The sequence below is a fragment of the Scyliorhinus canicula genome, chromosome 5, assembly GCF_902713615.1.
Source record: "Scyliorhinus canicula chromosome 5, sScyCan1.1, whole genome shotgun sequence".
Classification (NCBI taxonomy): Eukaryota; Metazoa; Chordata; class Chondrichthyes; order Carcharhiniformes; family Scyliorhinidae; genus Scyliorhinus; species Scyliorhinus canicula.
The window spans coordinates 189,072,194-189,092,311 of NC_052150.1; the positions used below are offsets into that span (position 1 = coordinate 189,072,194).

Genomic DNA, 20,118 nt, shown 5'->3' on the forward strand with positions numbered 1-20,118 from the left:
TAAAGTCCAACAGGTTTGCTTTTGGAGCACTGCTCCTTCCTCAGGTGAATGAAGAGGTGAAGAAAGGGCAGCTGATGAGCAGTGGCAGTTATTTGACTCAATTCCACACAACTAAAATTTATTCCAGAGAGGAAGAAAGACGGCAAGAGGGGCAAAATAAATCCATGGCAGAGCAAGGAGGTTGAGGACAATATAAAGACAAAAGCTAAGGTATACCATGTTGCTAAAAACAGTGTCAGGCTGGAAGATTGGGAAACTTTCAAACATTAACAAAGGGTTACTAAAAAAGTAATAGAAAGAGCCAAGGTAAAATTATGAAAGAAAGCTAACGCAGAATATCAAAAAGGATAGCAAAAGCTTCTGGAAGTACATAAACGGGAAGAGAGTTGCTAAAGTGAATGTTGGTCCCTTGGAAGAGGAAACGGGAGAGTTAATACTGGGGAACACAAAAACGGCAGAGATGCTAAATCAATATTTTGCCTTAGTTTTCACGGTGGAGGACACTAGTACCATTTCTATAGGAACGGGTAATTCAGAGGTAATAGAAAAAGTGGAACTTAGAACAATCAACAACAGTGGGGAAACAGTATTCAGCAAATTATTTGGATTGAAGGCAGACAAGTCCCCAGGGCCTGATGGCCTACATAATAATACTAATAATCTTTATTGTCACAAAGTGGGCTTACATTAACACTGAAATGAAGTTACTATGAAAAACCCCTAGTCGCCACATTCCGGCACTTGTTTGGATACACAGAGGGAGAATTCAGAATGTCCAAATTGCCCAACAGCACATCTTTTGGGACTTGTAGGTGGAAACTGGAGCACCCGGAGGAAACCCACGCAGACATTGGGAGAACATGCAGACTCCGCACAGACAGTGACCCAAGTCAGGAATCGAATCTGGGACCCTGGCCCTGTGAAGCAATGGTTCTAACCACTGTGCTACCGGACCATCCTAGAGTGTTAAGGAAGTGAGAGTGGAGATAGCGGATCCATTGGTTATAATATTTGAAAATTCCCTAGGCACGGGAAAGGTTCCAGTGGATTGGGAAAATGCTAATGTAACACCGTTATTCAAAAAGGGAGTGAGGCAGAATATAGGAAATTACAGACCAGTTAGTTTAACATCTGTTATTGGGAAATTGTTAAATCCATTATTAAGGGAAGGAATATCAGGTCATTTGGAAAGTCAAAACATAATCCATCAGAGTCAGCATGGTTTTATGAAGGTAAATAATGCTCGACTAATTTGCTAGAGTTTGTCGAAGATATAAGAAGCCAAGTGGATATTGGGGATCCTGTAGATGTAATATATCTGGACTTCCAGAAGGCGTTTGATAAGGTGCTGCACAGAAGGTTAATAAGCAAGGTTAGATCACATGGGATATGGGGTAATTTATTAGCTTGGATAGAAGGATAGGCTGACGGACAGAAGACAGATTCGGGATAAATAATTTTCTGATGGCAAGATGTAACTAGTGGGGTGCCAGTGGGTTTGGTCCTTGGGCCCCAACTATTTACAATCTGTATTAACGACTTGGATACTGGGGTAGAAGGTTCTGTAGCCAAATTTGCAGATTACAAATAAGTACTTTACAAATGAATATAGTCATGTTAGGAGAGTGGGCCAAAATGTGGCAGATGGAGTTTAACGGATAAGTGTGACGTCATACATTTTGGTCAGAAAAATGGGACGGCAACTTATTATCTAAATGGGGAAGAGACTTTGTGGTGCTCCAGTGCAAAGGAATCTGGATGTCCTCATGCACGAGTCACAAATAACTAACAGGTGGATCAGGCAATAAATAAAGCAAATGGAATGTTGGCATCTATAGCTATAGGAATATAGTATATAACGATTGTACACAAGACATTGCTGAGACCGCACCGGGAGAATTCTGCGCAGGTTTGGTAATCTTATTTGAGGAAAGATGTAGCAGCATTGGAGGAAAGATGTAGCAGCATTGGAGGAAAGATGTAGCAGCATTGGAGGAAAGATGTAGCAGCATTGGAGGAAGTTCAGAGGAGCTTCATTGGATTGATTCCAGAGATGTGTTTATCTTATGAAGAGAGATTGAACAATTTAGGCCGATACCAAGGGCAATTTAGCATAGTCAATCCACCTAACCTGCACATCTTTCGACTGTGGGAGGAAACCCCCACAGACACGGGGAGAACGTGCAGACAGTAACCTAAGCCAGGAATCGAACCTGGCACTGTGAAGCAACCATGCTAACTACTGTGCTACCATGCTGACCAGGGCTCAACAGTAACGGAGTTAGGGGATTTATTGGAGCTTGGAGTCCAAACAAGGAAGGTACAGCCACAAATATTGGGATTACACAATGATCCCGAGGTGGAGGAACACAGTTCTTCTTGGATGGGCAGAGGATTGAAGTTATAGGGTAGGGAGGGCCAGAGAGCGCAGGTTAGAATTTAGACAGCAGAGCACTGGATGAGCTTGTTTGGAATTAAAAACAGCAAGATAACCAGGAGAACACTGAATAGTCAAGTCTGGAGATATCAAAAGCACAGAAAAGGGTTTCAGCAGCAGATAAAATGAGGTAGGAGTTGAGAGAGACCAGAGTGTAGCTGAGTTAGAAGCAGGTAGTATTCGTGTTGGGGAGGATACAGAATTCGTAGCTCAGCTCCAGAACAAATAAGACATTAAGGTGTGGTGTCAGATTTTAGTATTTTTCAAAAACATGGTCCCAGAATACTGCTAGTATTGTACCATTGCCAAAATAGAAGGAAGGTTTATAAAGCTCAGGGAGCCCAAAGTAAGTAAAAGTAAATAACATTTATTTTACAACAATTATATGCGTGAGTATATACATCAGGTACTCTCTCCTGTCAGTCAGTTCTAGACTGGCCAAACTTTTATAAAAAAGTATGGGTAAGCTACCTAGCAGGGGGAGCTCAGACTCCTCAAAGAGCATGGGGAAAACAATCATCCCTATGCCATATGTCCCATGCTCATTATTATGGAAGGAAAAACCAGAGTAATCACAGGCCAGTTGGCCTAACCCTGGTGGTAAGTAACTAATTGGAAAAAAATTCTGAAACATGTATAAATTGTCATTTATAGAAATATGGATTAATCACGGACAGTCAGCATGGATTGAAGGGGAATATCGTATCTGATTAACAAATTATTTTAGGAAGCAAGTCAGGTCAATGAGAGTAGTGCATTGATGTAATCTACATGGATTTTAGCAACGCTTATGAGAAGGTTCCACATGGCAGACTGAAGTACAAGTTAAAAGCTCCTGGGATCAAGAGAAAGTGACAAATTGGATCCAACACTGGCTCAGTGGCAGGGAGAAAATGTTTATGGTCAATAGGTGCTTTTGCTACGAGAAGACGGTTTCCACTTGGGTTCTGCAGGGCTCAATACTAGGTTCCTTGCTGTGGTATAAGATTAATGACTTCGACTTAAATGTAGGGGCATGAATAAGGAGATTGCAGAAGATTCAAAAAATTAGCCATATGGTTAATCATGAGGGAAAAAGTTATAGGTTGCAGGAAGTACTCAATGGACTGCTCTGGTGCAGAGGGATCGGAGTGTTCTCATGCACAAGTCACAGAAAACAAGCATGCAGGTACTGCAGGTAATAAAGAAAGCGAACGGAATGTTGGCATTTATAGCTATAGGAATAAAGTATAAAAGGTAAGGGAGTGTTGTTGCAACTGTACAAGACATTGGTGATAAAAAATAGCCAAATTGTATTCAGTCCAGACAATGGGAGAGGTCATGCATTTGGGAGGGAGAACAAGGCAAAGTGCACAATAAATGGTAGGATTCTGAAAGTGTAAAAGAAACAGAGGGACTATGGAGTGGATCGTAAAGATAGTCTGTGTGGAGTCTGCACGTCCTCCCCATGTGTGCGTGGGTTTCCTCCGGGTGCTCCGGTTTCCTCCCACAGTCCAAAGATTTGCGAGTTAGGTGGATTGGCCATGCTAAATTGCCCGTAGTGTCCTAAAAAGTAAGGTTAAGGGGGGTTGTTGGGTTACGGGTATAGGGTGGATACGTGGGTTTGAGTAGGGTGATCATGGCTCGGCACAACATCGAGGGCCGAAGGGCCTGTTCTGTGCTGTTCTATGTTCTATAGCAAGGCAGGTAGGTGAGATGGTTAAGAAGAATATGGGATACTTTCAGTTCTTGATTGAGGCCTAGAGAATAAGATAACGTTATGCTCAGACCATGTAAAAAACACTTGTTGGACCGAGGATGTTGCCAGGAATGGAAACATTGAGCTGTGAAGAAAGATCGGATAGGCTGGGGTTTTTCTTTTTGGAACAAAGGTGGTCACGGGGAGATTTAATTGGTGTGTGTAATTATGAGGGGCCTAGACCAGGGGTGGGCAAACTACGGCCCGCGGGCGGCCCGCCAAAGGTCTTTATGCGGCCCACCAAGATCAAGTCATAAAAAATAAAAAAAGTTTTTTTTAATAATTTTTTTTAAAAAATTTTATTTTAAGGTTAATGGGAGGACTGTTGGGTTACTGGTATAGGGTGGATACGTTGACTTGAGTAGGGTGATCATTGCTCGGCACAACATGTGTTTCATGTGAAGTTTCTACTTTAAAATATTAATCAATAAAAATTAATTGCTTTTTTTCTTTAAACTGAGTTACTTTGTTTTTCAAATAAATGTGTTTCATGTAAAGTTTCTACTTTAAAATATGAATTAATAAAAATTAATTGCTTTTTTTTTCTTTAAAAACCTTTTATTTTGGCTATTTTAAATATTAATTATTTTACTTAATATACTATGCGGCCCTTTAAAATTGTGAATTTCTGAATGTGGCCCTTGCACGGAAAAGTTTGCCCACCCCTGGCCTAGACAGAATGGCCGGAAATTTCCATGTGCAGAGAATAATCAGATTCAAAGTAATTGGTGGAAGGAGTCCAAAGCTGACCATCTGAAAAGGGTCCAGGGACAGAAGCCCTTGACATATTTAAAAACATACTTGGATCACCTACAGGGCTACAAGACTAAAGCTGAAAGATGGGATCAGACCGGATAGCTTTTTGTTTTAAAGCCAGCACAGATGTGATGGCCTCCTTCTGTGCCGCAAAACATTTCTAAACCGGCTACTCTGCTGAACCAGCCCATGCTGGTGTTCTTGTTCCACTCCAGACTCCCTCCATTTTCCTTTTCCAACTCCGCAACAACTCTATTCCCTTCTCCCTCATCTACATATCTCCCTTACCCTAAAATGCATCTATGTTATTCACCTCAACTAGAGCTCTACATTCTCACTACTCACTGGGTCGAGATTTCCCCCCCAAAACCCCTGTTCAATTAGTTGGTATTTATCTTACATTGACAACTTCTAGCTTTACTCCTCCCTCAAGTGGAAACGCTCTACTTTATCAAAACGTTTCCGAATTCTAAAGACCTATAATATGTCACCTCTCAACCTTTTTGTTTAAGTGACAAAAGACACACCCTGTTCTTTATTTCCAGTTAGATGACTATTGTCCCTGCTAAACTTAGTTGCACATGAATTTTTAAAATCTGCAATGATGATGCCAATGAATTACTCTGGGTAGCTGATGCAGCCTTCCAGAAGTTTAGATCCCCAGGATTATGTAATTCATTTCCCGAAGTCACTCCCAAAGGTTTGATTTCACTAATTAAAGTCAGATTAATAAAATGGCATGCAATAAAGATTAGCAGCCGTATGTTTTCTATTTGCAAACTGGAAACATGACGTACTTTCTATAAAATGTTAGATGAATTTATGACGTATGATTTGTTTGTAGAAGGAGATTAAATTTTTTTTGGGTGATTTCCATGTTGCTCTACGTGACCTAATCAAACTTGTAAGGCTTGCCAACTAGAAATTAATGTACTCAGATCAGGGTAATTGATCATTATGTCTCTGAACTATGACCATTAGTTTTAAGTACGGATCACAAACCTCTGATCATTGACGGTGTTCCAAAAGCTCAAAGGCAAATTTCAAGGTTAAGATCAGACCAAGAAGAAAGTCAATTCAACTTTACATCCACTGATCTTGTGCTTCCACTAGGCTAGAAGGGTGTCTATTAGAAACTACACATCTGAGGAAATATCTATCTAAAATAGGGCTACATAATTATGTTACTCATGCTCTATTTGACCACACTTCATCACTGGCAGCAAAGAATTGCCAAACATTCCTTTATACTTTAAATAGAAAGTAAAATAAATGTCCATGATGTAGGGGTAACATATTAACACGGATAGAAGATTGGCTGATAAGAGCAAATTACTGCGGATGCTGGAATCTGAAACAAAAACAGAAAATACTGGACAATCTCAGCAGGTCTGACAGCATCTGTGGAGAGAAAAGGGAGCTAATGTTTTGAGTCTGGGTGACTTTTTGTCAAAACTAGAGGGAACTGGAAATGGGGTCAGATTTCTATACGGTATTCCAAGAGCTCAACGGCAAATTTCAAGAAGATTGGCTGGCTTGTAGAAAACGGAGTATGCATAAATAGTTACTTTTCAGATTGGCAGGATGTGACAAGTAGAATCCCGCAAGGGGCCTCAACATTTTACAATTTATTTAAATTACTTAGAGGGGAGTGAAGGTAGCTAAATCCACAGATGACAGTGAGGAAAGTATGTTATGAAGAGGACACAAGATGGATATAGGTCTTGGTGAATTCCTGCAGTGCATCTTGTAGATGTACACACTTGTTGCATCAATCAACATCCTGGGGGTTACCATTGATCAGAAATTGAACAGGTCTAGCCATATTAATACTGTGGCTGCTAGGGCAGGTCAAAGGCTAGGAATCCTACAGCAAATAACTCACCGCCTGACTCCCCAAAGTACACAAGCCACAAGTTAGAATACTCTCCACTTGCCTGGATGAACGTAGCTCCAATAACACTAAGAAACTCAACATCTCTGGGTGTTCCGGTTTCCTCCCACAGTCCAAAGACATGCAGGTTCGGTGGATTGACCATGATAAATTGCCCTTAGTGACCAAGAAGGTTAGGAGAGATTATTGGGTTACGGGAATAGGGAAGAAGTGAGGGCTTAAGTGGGTCGGTGCAGACTCGATGGGCCGAATGGCCTCCTTCTGCACTGTATGTTCTATGTTCTGATCATCCAGGACAAGGCAGCCTGCTGGATTGCTCCTTCTTCCACAAACATTCAAACCCTCCACCACTGATGAACAGTGGCAGCCATGTGTACCATCTACAAGATGCGCTGCAGTAACTCGCCAAGGTTCCTTAGACAGCACCTTCCAAACCCGCGACCACTACTGTCTAGAAGGACAAGAGCAGCAGATATCTGGGAACGCCACCACCTGGAGATTCCCTTCCAAGTCACACACCACCCTGACTTGGAAATATATTGGTGTCCCTTCACTGTCATTGGGACAACATCCTGGAACTCCCTAACAGCACAGTGGACGCACCTACACCTCAAGGACTGCAGCAGTTCAAGAAGGCAACTTCCCACCACCTTCGGAAGGGCAACTAAGGATGGGCAATAAATGCTGTCCTAACCAGTGACACCCACATCCCGTAAATTCATTTAAAAAAACAGTGCATCAGTGGTGGAGGGAGTGAATGGTTGTGGTTGCTTTATGCTGGATGATATTGAGCTTTGAATGTTGGAGCTGCACTCATCGGTTACCTTATAATAATCTGTTTCTTTGAAGAGTTTTTTCACTGCAGGTGTGTTTATCCACACATTGTAAAGAGGTCTAAAATGGATAAAAGCTTCTTATATCGAGATATGAATGGCTGTGATTGATTGAGTGCTATAAGGAGAAGCTAATGAGTCAAAATATTTCATAGATGTTAATAATAATGCCCGATAGTGCAGAAGGAGACCATTCGGCCATCGAGTCTGCACCGACCCTCAGAAAGAGAACCCTACTTAGGCCCACTCTCCCTCAACTCTGCCCATTGACCATGACCAATCCACCTAAACATCTTTGGACTGTGGGAGGAAACCAAAGCACCAGGAGGAAACCAACGCAGAGAAAACATGTAAACTCCACCCGTCACCCAAGGCCAAAATCGAACCTGGTTCCTTGGCACTCTGAGGCAGCAGTGCTAACCACTGTGCCGTCCTGCACAGGCACTGAGAATATTGAATGGATTTTTCTTCAGTTGATGACTCAAGATTGGGGTTTCCCATAGGTCATGACTCCTCAGAGACTGTGAACTATATCTATTTACGGAAGGGGCCCAGCTCCGATAAATTGTGCGGTATGGGGCGTTTTTTACATCCTACTTCCACAATTCAGCTGGCAAGAGCGGTTGTGCTCCACACAGGTTGAATACCCTCACCTTTACCCTATGCCTGCCAATTTGCCAGAATTGGGAACGGGGCAGGAATCCTGGAATCTGGTCCCAACCCCTACTTTTAAAAGGTTTTCAATTCGGAGTAAAATTCTGAGCCATTCTTCTCTCTCCGCAGCTACTGCCAGATTCCTTGAAGTATCTCCAGCATTGGGGTGGCACGGTGGCGCAGTGGTGAGCAATGCTGCCTCACGGCGCTGAGGACCTGGGTTCAAACCCAGCCCCGGGTCACTGTCAGTGTGGAGCTTGCACATTTTCCCCTGCGTCTGCGTGGATCTCACCCGCACAACCCAAAGATGTGCAGACTCGGTGGATTGGCCATGCTTCATTGCCCCTTAATTGGCAAAGAAAAAGAATTGGACACTCTAAATTTATAAAAATAAAAAAAGTATTTCCAGCATTTTGTTTTGTTTAATTTCAGATTTCCAGCATCTGCAATTCTTGCTCTGGTAACTCTACAAGTTTTGATCTGCTTCTGCCCTCTCTTCAGTTTCCCTTTACGTTATCAAAAATGGCAATTTCTTGCTTGCTTGGAGTCATCTGCTGTGCGTTCTTTGAAGAGCCCGATTGCAGAACCTGCAAGGCTTTCCACAGTGTGGGCGAGGATGAACGGCCTGAATTTGTTGGGACTTCAAGTTTTTCTTGCCTCTAATCCTTGCTGCCTGAATTCTTTGTTGATCGATCGAAGGAAGCAACACCGCTCCTTGCTCTCCAGATAATTGTTTCAAAGAGAAAGACCGGGGTAAAAATGCAAAAGACAGAACTTCCTCTCCCTACCTGCATCTATATTGTTGATTTATGAGCGGTATTGATACTTCTTTGTTCTCGTTACAATCTGTGCTTAGGATCAAGTTCTGCTTGTTGTTGTTCCTGCGAGATCCATATGCCTGACACGAATTTCAGGTTTTGTAACTGTTTAGCTCTGGAACTAAAACTTCAATCTACTTGTGTCCCTGTCCATCTTTGTGGGGGGAAACGTACATACATTTTACTCATGCTAACTTGTTTTTTGCAAATATTAGTAAATGGGAGAATTACCCTCAATGTTGAGACAGAACTCATAACTTTTCTTTGTAACTGGGCCAAAACATTTCAGTTCAAGGTGTGATTAATGCTGGGGAAAAAAACTGGATACTGCCAAAAACAAATATTAATTGCTTAAAATATAAAACTTTGGTCATAAAAATAGTCTTGGAAGTAAATAATCAAATCATAACAGCTATATAAAATGAATTACATTACTTGAAAGTTCTGGAATCAAGAAGCTTCTATCTCCAAATCAAAATAGGTTAATGTGAAATGCAATTTCAGCACAAGAATTGGTGGCAGGACTGGACAGAATATAAAGAACAGCTAAGAAAAACTAAAAGATTAATGAGGGGAAAAAATAAGAGTCCGAGAGAAACCTACCTAGAAACATAAAAACAGATAGTAAGAGTTCCTGTAGATATTTAAATAAGAAAAGTTAACAAAGTGAGTGTTGGTCCAATCGAATGAGAGTCTGGAGTATTAATAATGGAAAATAAGGAGATCGCAGATGAATTGAATAATTATTTTGCATTGGTCCCCATGATAATTATGAAGGCACGGGAATGGGGATGAAAAAATATCAGCCATGATTGAATGGCGGAGCAGACTCGATGGGCCAAGTGGCCTAATTCTGCTCCTATGTCTTATGGTCTTATAAAGGATACAAGTAACACGATCCCAAGGCTATGGGCAAAATGCTGGGAAATGGGATTAGAATAGCTGCTATCGACTTCCGGTGACGGCGGGCAGGAGGCAGCCACGCATTGGAGGGCTCCCGTTCGGGAACGGCATTGTCGGGGGTTAACGCCCGGTCCTAGGGGCAGTGAAGGCAATAAAAGTCAGGAGAAAGCACAGGAAAGGGATATGTCGAAGATCAGTAAAAAAAACGGCCGTGAAAACAGCTGAAAGTCCGTTGGGGAGTAGAAAGGTCACCGCGGGGTCGGTAAAGAAAATGGAGGCTGGAGCACCAGGGGAGGCCGCATTGCTTACAGCTGAAGAAATAACTAAGGTGATGGCTGTGGAATTCGAAAGGCAGTTTACAAAATACATGGAGACAATGAGGAAGGAGATGGGGGAGGTTTTGAATGTGCTGGTGGAGGAGGCGATTTCCCCGGTGACGACGCCGGTGGCGAGTGCAGTGGCGGAGGTGCGGGAGCAAGATAAGGCGCTGAAGGAAGTGGAGGAGACATTATTGCAGCATGGTGATCAACTTACCTCGATGGGGAAGGAGATGTGGAAGGTGATGGAGAATAACAAGGATCTACGAGGGAAAATGGAAGATCTGGAAAACAGATCCAGGCGACAGAATTTGAGGATTGTGGGGCCTCCTGAAGGAGTTGAAGGGCCGAGGCCGACGGAGTATTTTGCCGCTATGCTGGCGAAACTATCCGGGGAGGGGGAGGATCCCTCCCGATATGAACTGGATTGGGCTCATCGGTCGTGGAGGCCTGTACCAAAGGCGGGTGAGCCGCCAAGGGTAGTGACTCTGTGCTTCCGTAGGTACAGTGTGAAGGAGAAGGTCCTGTGTTGGGCCAAGCAGAAGCGGGAGGTGCAGTGGGCTGGAGCTGGTATACGTGTATACCAGGACTTTACGGTGGAGCTGGCGAGCTGCTTTCAACCGGCTGAAGAGGGCACTGTACATTAGCAAGGTGCAGTGCGGCATTGTATATCCAGCGAAGCGGAGGGTGACTTACAAGCTCAAGGACTTTTATTTTGGAACGGCGGAAGCAGCGGAGGAGTTTGCGAAGGCAGAAGGACTGTGGCAGATCTGAGAAATTGAGAAATGGCCATGTGCCGATGTAACCTCATGAATGTATTTTCTTCTTTTTCTTTTTTTGTTTCACTGCGTGTGGGTGTATGGGCTAAAGGAGCCAATAGTGTATATATTTGTACAAGGGAAGTGATGGGACTTTCACTCGAAGTGAGGGCTCTTTGGGGTGTAGGTGGATATGCGGGGTTTGTGTGCTAAAAGGGGATTTCTGGACTTTCCAGTGGACGGGTGGAGTTGGGGAGGAGTGGGGGGGTTTACAACTCTTGGGTATCATGTACGGTACTCTTTCAGAGGTTAGATGGTGTGTGGTGTGTGTGTGTGTGTGTGCGTGTGTGTGTGCGTGTGTGTGCGTGTGTGCGTGTGCGTGCGGTGGGGTAGGGTGGACTCTATGGTGACCATGGGCGGTCCCGGACTCCTTTTTTCTTTTTCTCCTTTGTTTTTTGTTTCCACCGTGGGAGGGTTTGTTTTATTGGATGCATATATTGACAGGTGGGCTGTTGTTTGGGGTGGTGGGAGGATGGGATCGTTGTTATTATTAAGGGGATTGATTTTGTATTTGTTACCTTTTACCGTCTGTGGGTGGGGTGTAAATTTTGAAGGAAAATGTGAAAATGGAGAATAAAAATATATATTTTTTAAAAGAATAGTTAGCTGGTTGTTTTTGACCGGCACAGGCTTAATGGACCGATGGGCCTTTTCTGTACTGTATGACTCCACGACTAACATAAAATGAGGAATTGGAAAGGAGGCAGGTACTTGTAAAGTTACAATCACCAGGCAACAGACACTTGGCAAATTGTTGGAGCTGTGAGTGGACAAATTCCTGGGTCCTGATGGACTTCATCTTAGGCTCTTAAAAGAAGTGGCTAGTGTGTTATTGGTGTATTGATTTTAAATTTTCCATTTGATTGGAAAAATGGCAAATGTAACTCCTTTGTTCAAAAAGGGAGGGAAACAGAAAGCAGGAAACTATAGAGAAGTAGCTTAACATGTGGCAAAGGGAAAATGTTAGATGCCATTACTAAAGATGTTATGGAGTGCACAAAGAAAAACAATCAAGGCAGTCAGGCAGAATCAACATGGTCTTGTGAAAGGAGAATCATATTTAACGATTTTACTGGAAGTTCTTTGAAGAAATCACATGCTTATGGATAAAGGGAAACTGGTGGATGTACTGTCATTCAATTTTAAAAAGACATTTTAAGATGCCAATTCAAAGGTTACTGTGGAAAATAAAATCTCATGGTATCAGAGGTAACATATTGGGGCACGATTCTCTGGCTGTGTTGCATTCAAGAGAGAGCACAATGCAGTCGGAGAATCCCGGGTGAAGCCCCTCACGAGCTTCCTGGTAACCTCCGCACTTCGCAGGATACAACCAAGTCACGTGAGGCGTCGGAATCGGAACTCCGCCCAACAAGGGGTGATACCAAATGGCGCACGCTAAAGTAGGTTTTAAATCTAATTATGGCCTACCTACCCAGGGAGGCACGGTAGCACAGTGGTCAGCACAGTTGCTTCACAGTTCCAGGGTCCCAGGATCGATTCCTGGCTTGGGTGTTCTCCCCATGTCTGCGTGGGTTTCCTCCGGGTACTCCAGTTTCCTCCCAGTCCAGAGATGTGCAGGTTAGGCTGGTTGATCATGCTAATTTGCCCTTCGTGTCCAAAAGGGTTGGGTGGGGTTGCGGGGATAGGGTAGAGGTGTGGGCTTAGGTAGGGTGCTCTTTACAAGGGCTGGTGCAGACTTGATGGGCAGAATGGCCACCTTCTGCACTGTAAATTTTGATTCTATGATCTTACCGGCCTCCCTCGGTTCACTATGCTACCGTGCTGCCCAATTGACTCATTGATTCTGCATCAACTATCTGAAAGAGCTTTTTACCTAGTCCAACCAGCAATAGTCAAGCCTAGAGTTAACAGAGGTCAGCCGGCAAGCTCAGGCACGGGTCAAGTCAGGCAATGTTATGGAAGTAGAATTAGGTAGTCTTCGAGATGGCGCAGATATGGTTGTTCTTCATAAAGATGAGGAATTGCTGATATTTATTTTTAAATGTACATCCAACTTAATTAAAAGTAATTGAGTTATAAATATCATGTATGACTAAAGATGCAGTACCCTTTCACTACATGTAGAGGTCTCTAGTTCATTTTGTAAAGAGGTACATTCGGTCATCAACGGCAGTTCAGTCAGCATTGCAGGAATGCAAACATTTGATTTTGTGTTGGCAGTTGAGGGAAGGGAGAAACGACGATTCCTGGTGTCTGAATAAAGAGCATATTTATGTAGTATGTGAAACAGAAATAAATTCTACTACACTGCAGGAAAAACACCCAGTACTAAAAACTAGTGTACAACTGCTAATAAGTAATTTATCTAATCTCAAAATCTCCCCGATACTGCTTCCGTTTCAAAGTGGAAAATTATTTCCCTTTGCACAATGACTTAGCCTATTAGAGAGAGAAATAAACTAGAATATCAATCAGAATGCACTAATAAAGGTTGTTCCTCTCCACCAAGGATCTGCCGATTCTGCAATAATAATGCACAATGTTGTTTAGATACCATTATAAAAAATTGTTTTATGACTAAACGATTACTTATCTAGATCATAGTAAATATCATCTCAACCAATGCATCAATGAATAAGTACAAATTCAGCCCTATTTATAGCATCACCTCAGGAGGCATACTTTATTCAGAAATGAGTTAGGCTGACAAATTTCCTAACTGAGGCACAATCTCATAGAAAGTACCCGTGAAATTGTATTGAACGTGTATTCCTAGCTACAGTACCCAAACTGCTTGCGAAACTCAGAATAAACTGGGGTTCACAGTTTCGTATTTACTATCAAGAATTGTTCAGAGTTATTAAGTATCAAATTTTAATGAATGGACAGCAACACCACCAAGGCAATTTGAATATTTACTATCTAAACGTTTTGCATTTGGGAGCATATAGGGGGTAAGGAAAAGTGATCCAAATACTTGGTTTCAATTCCAGAAGATGCCCTTTAGGGAAGGAAATCTGCCATCCTTACCTGGTCTGGCCTACATGTGACTCCAGATCCTCAGCAATGTGGTTGACTCTTAACTTCCCTCTCAAGGGCAATAAATGCTGGCCCAGCCAGCGAAGCCCACATCCCATTAAAGAATAAGAAAAAAGATGAATGGAAGATGCTAATATATAAATGAACCGATTGTTGTTTTTTTTTAAAAAGGTTAAACTTTGGATGGTTTTATGGATAAAGCCACTGAAATATCCAGGTTCTTGCAAACACCCATAATTACGAACAAGCAAGGAACCTTTTAAAAATGCTAGTTTCATAATTCTGCCGTTTACGACATCAGCCAAACTGACCACTTTCACTTACAGGTACATTCATATTTTCATACAGCCTAATGTACCTCATCTGTACTTCCACAATGTACCAGCCATGGTATACATTATGGCCGAAATTCTCCGCTCCCGCGATAAATCGGGAAGGCCGTCGTGAACTCAGCCGAGTTTCACGACGGCCTCGGAGGCCGCTCCTCGCACCTAATTCACCCCCACCCGGGGGGCTAGAAGCAGTGCTCCGTAACTCTCGGCCACCGAGCCTTGACACTTGCGTCAAGGCGGTGCGCTGAGAATGACGCGACGACGGCGCCTACGTGACGTCAGCCACGCATGCGCAGGTTGGCCGGTTCCAACCCGCGCATGCGTGGCTGACGTCACAGCAGCTGACGGCTCAAATCTGCCGTCTTCCCCTCCGTGGCGGCTTGATCTTGCGGGGCGGCGGAGGGGAAAGAGTGCATCGCCTTGAGACGCCAGCCCGACGATCGGTGGGCACCGATCGAGGGCCAGTCCCCTCCCGAGCACGGCCGTGGTGCTCACTCCCCTCTCCGCCCCCCGCAAGCTTCCAACAGCACTTTGGCGACCATGTTCACGACGGCAGCGACCAGATGTGGTTGCCGCCGTCGTGAACCGGTCGGAAATGGCAGGCCGCTCGGCCCATCTGGGCCGGAGAATCGCCGGTCGCCGTGAAAAACGGCAACCTGCGATTCTTCCGAGCGGTGGGGGGGGGGGGGGGGGGGGGGGGAAGAATCGCGGGGGGCGCGTCGTGAGTCGCCCAGCCCTCCCGCGATTCTCCCACCCGGCGTGGGGAGCGGAGAATTCCGCCCTACATCTCTTGGCATTGTATTTAGGTTTACTATTTCAGATCACATTCTATAGGATGTTCCAGTGATGGCAATACCAATGTTCTGGATCAGGGTTTGATGATTTAAGTTTAGCATTCCAATCCCATTTAGGGACAAAACAATTAATCTCACACAAAATCAAAGATAGTCCAATCTTTCCAACAAATTAATGAAATGATACACATTACACCACATAGAACAGCATTTTAAATTCACATGTGAAGCACCATGAAGCAAACAAATCCTCCAATAAAACTAACATGGGATCTTGGGCAATGCCCCAATTTACAGACAGATTACCCAATAATGCAACAACAGGCAATTATCTTAAAGTTTATCCAGAATGCAAAACAATACAAGTTATAACTCATGGACTATTAGTGAAAATAAAGTTGCTAATGAGAATATATACATGTTAGAATGAAAATATTCAGCAACAGATGCTTTTCAATTTAATAAAAATCAGCAATGCATCACAAATGCTGAGGCACAATCAATTGATTGCACCACATTAAAGTGGTCACTTTAAAAATCTTGCATGGGGCACACTAATGCACTTTATATGTAAAGACTTACCAAGCAAGTATCCTTTAGTGGGATCATCAAGGCTTCGGTTAAAATTAACATGCAATATCCAACCCATGTTTACTGAATAAATTGGTACGGTTTCCTTTAAAATGTCCGTTGGTGAGTCCCAATGGAAAGAAAGGCCTGAAAGTATAAAAACCCATTTCAGTAACATTTCTTTTGACATTGTGGCATATAACTATGTGACATATAACTACAGAAATGCTAATTTCAACTACATTCAGTTCCAAGCAAGGAAACAGCAGGATTTACCTGCATTTCATAATTAGCATAATTTTTCTACTATGTATCTTAAATATTGGGTGGCTAAATATATAACTTTAGGTCATATTCATTCATATAAGTGATGCAATAGTAACAAGAAGTTACTTTAAAAGGCACTTTGTGTCAACTGGAATATATATAACCCTGTATATCTCAACGGTAACTCAAGCATCCACTTGCTTAACCCCGGATACTTGAGGAAAAGAAAAAAATCACTATTTCACAGGATTTATTTTCCTTTGTAGTGACAAAATTCAAACTTACTGTATGTGCTTCACACATTATAATGTATTGATTGACAATTATACTGCTGGATTTTACTATATAATGTCAGGAAATGAGCAGCATAAATGCATTTAACTGGAAACTAGGTAAACTAATGGTAAAAGAAACAGAAAGTAATGCGGACAAAGTTAGAAGATGAACAGCGGGAGAAGGCTCGTTGCCAGCAAAAACACCAGCATCGAACAGTTGGACAGAAAGATAGAATTGTAATTCTGTCCAAGATGTCAAATAAAATAATGTTTGGTTCTTGAGAACAGTCCCCAAACGGCAATACCCTGAAGAGTTTCCTGACCAGGTAGTTTTGAGATATAGGAGGATTACTCTTGACATTTATCTCTTTGTTCTCATCATACATTCATACTGCACTAAAGGAGGTCATTTGCACAAAAGTAAAAAAGTCTTATTACAGGCTGTATAATTTTTGACAGGCACCCTGCTCCTCCATGTGGTGTGTTGTTTCAGTCCTTGCCGACAGACTCGGCACGCAAATCACTGTAAATGGTGTGAACTTGGGGTATTTGCCCACTGGTCCCACATTAGAGATAGCTAAAATGGTTAGGGCTAGCACATTCAGGACGGAGGGAGTTTTTAAAGTTGCATAATAGATGATAATTACTTCTGAACATCCTCTTTAGTCCTGAAAAATTAATTTTTCAAGTTTGGAGTCTTATTTCCTCAAAATAATCCACAGGCGGCCAGAATTAGAGTGAAGATACCTCAGCGGGTTGTCAGTCTGGTGGAGATTACAGAGAGACACGAGGGCAATGGCCATAAAGGAATTTGAAAGTAAAGATGAGGGTTTTTAAAAAATCAAAGATTTTGCTTCGTCAGGAGCAAGTCAGCAAGCACGAGGTGATAGGGGAATGGAACAGCAGAGCTTTGGATGACTTCAAGTATACAGAGCTTAGAATGTGGGTAACCAGCTAATAGGGCACTGGAATAGTCGAATCTAGAGGTAACCATAGAATTTACAGTGCAGGAGGCCGCCATCTGGCCCATCGAGTCTACACCAGCCCTTGGAAAGAGCACCCTCCACCCAATCCCCGTAACCCCACCTAACCTTTTTGGACAAGGGGAATTTAGCATTGCCAATCCACCTAACCGGCACATCTTTGGGCTGTGGGAGGACACCGGAGCACCCGGAGGAAACCCACACAGACACGGGGAGAACGTGCAAACTCCACACAGACAGTGATCCAAACCGGGAATCGAACCTGGGACCCTGGAGCTGTGAAGCAACTGTGCTAACCAGTGTGCCACCATGCTGCCCGCACGGTAATGAGAGAGGAAGGACAATTTCAGCAGCAGATTACCATTGCAGTGAAGTTATGGGTAGAAATAGGCGGTGTTCGTACTGGCACAAATGAGGTTTGAAGTTTTTCCTGGGGGTCAAAAGTGACAATAAGGTGGCAAACAGACGGGTGTAAGAATGTTGCCAGGGAGCGGGATGAGTCATAAATAAAAGAAATATACTGCAGATTCTGGAAATCTGAAATAAAAGGGACGGAGTCAGTAGCTGGGGAATGGAGTTTGGAGTGGGAACCGATAACAATGGTTTAGTCTTCTTAAAGTTTAATACCTTAATTGGGCTGGTTAAAGAGCACCACTGTTGCAATGGATACAATAGGTCTCCTGTAAATTGAGACATACTGAAACAGATGTTGGAATCAGACATGTTTCCACTGAAAAAGACCTAGAAAATGCCTGTGAGCGCTTATACCCCAATTAAATGGCAAAAGCCATTCTTAGCTGTCGAGACCAAACTTTGACTCAATATAAAATGACATTGTTTCACTTCAAGAAGCAACACTCATTACAACCTTTACAATCAATCAAATAAACAACATGTATTCATGTATTTCAAAATAAATCATTTATCAAGTTGGTTTAGAATAAGGGCAGCACGGTGGCGCAGTGGGTTAGCCTTGCTGCCTCAGGGCGCTGAGGTCCTAGCTCTGGGTCACTGTCCGTGTGGAGTTTGCACATTCTCCCCATGTTTGCATTGGTTTCGCCCCCACAGCCTAAAGCTGTGCAGGGTAGTTGGATTGGCCAAGCTAAATTGCCCCTTTATTGGAAAAAAACTGAATTGGATACACTAAATTTTTTTTTTACAAGTTGGTTTAGAATAATGTTACATTTGATCTTGTGAGAGACGCAGAGAAAAAAATTGTAATAAATGCTTGACCATTCTCAACTTTAAATCTCATTTACTAACGTAGTCCAGGGGCTAGATTCTCTGTTATTGGGACTATGGCCCCACACATTCGTAAACACTGTGGACTTTCACGCCAGAAAAACTGGTGTGAAAGGGCCACATATTCCTAGTCCTGCAGGGGGCTAGCAGGGACCCGGCGTAAAACCTTTGGTGCAGATATGGGCCCCCGCACTTACGGGTCGGAGGCCGCGCATGCGCACGGCGGCGGCCTGCAGCAGCCACATCGTACTACATGGCGGACTCAGACCACGGAGCTGGTCACTAAAAATAGACCCCGGCCCCCCACCGATCGGCTGCGTGCCCGACTATGACCGCCTGCCCAAACATTGCCCGGCCGCCCCCAACCAGAGCGGCCGCGGACTGAGTCTGCAATCGCCATTTCCCGACCGGCAGGACCACATTAGATCCACGCCGTCGGGACTTCGACCGGTCGGCAGCGGGGAATGGCGGAGCGGGCCTCCAGCAAAGGCCTCAGGTAGGTGCAAGACGACGTGGCGTACTCGGAGTACGATTTCGCCGTCGGGGTGTGGAGAATCCAGTCCCAGGTATTTTAACAATATTGTAGTAGTTTACTAAATATAGATATTTCAAAATCATAAAAGGTGTGTGAGAAAGCAGAAAGCATTTACTTTTAAAATACAGATCAGAAATGGATATACATTTTCTGAATCAAAGCTCCACTTTGTGGATGCCCAAAGAAATTGCCTTTAGTGGACATACAAAATGATTTCTACAATAGCCATCATAAAAAGAGAGGCTAATGTGGAACAGACAGTAGTTACTATTAAAAGGTGTTGTTCACACATAGTCGAAATGTAACATGGGATTCTTGCCTTTCTCTAGCTCCAACCACTGCCAACACCCCTAATGCATTTGCCCTATTTTTGGGGGGGCTGAAAGAAGATTATTTTCCCCCTCTGGCATCACTGGCTTAGAAAGAATGCTCAGTTACATTTTACTCTATGTTCAACAGCCAGGGGGAGCTTGACAACATATCAAACACTAACTACACAGCATTTATTTATTTTCCAACTCTACACATTAGCAGGAATGTTCTGATGTGCATAGGATTGTTTTATTTCTAACTCCCAGCGGTTATCCTGTGCACTAACTGACACAGCAGTTAGCATGAATGCAACCATGCAGGTAGCATCAAGAATGAAGTGGCTCAAGAATTAATTTTAGAAAAATCATGCAACTTGCAAAGTACAGTATGTGACATTCCCATTACTTCTTGTGTAAATCAACAGTCCCTGAATCATATCCAAGCCTGCTGCACACACACCATTTTGTTCTGTGGTGCCAGTAGTTACAATCCTTCACTTCCTCTGCATTTGCTGCATTGTTGTTATAGCTTTACAGATGGTGGATTACTTCTACCAAATTTTCTCGTAGTTTCTCATACTAGCAGGCAGAGACTTGAAACACATTCTCTGTTCTGTACACAGAGTCATACGTGGCAA

The 20,118-nt window shown here is 43.2% G+C and overlaps 1 protein-coding gene across 2 annotated transcripts in view; it reads right to left on the reverse strand.

Annotated features, from left to right (window-relative positions):
* LOC119966493 (enhancer of polycomb homolog 1-like) overlaps window positions 1-20,118 on the reverse strand; it is a 282,112-nt gene that overhangs the window by 204,090 nt on the left and 57,904 nt on the right. For both annotated transcript variants that reach the window (XM_038798270.1, XM_038798271.1), the window contains exon 2: window positions 15,880-16,014. In XM_038798270.1, coding sequence (XP_038654198.1) covers window positions 15,880-15,930 — 51 coding nt within the window. In that variant the 5' untranslated portion in view covers window positions 15,931-16,014. The remainder of the gene's footprint in view (window positions 1-15,879; window positions 16,015-20,118) is intronic.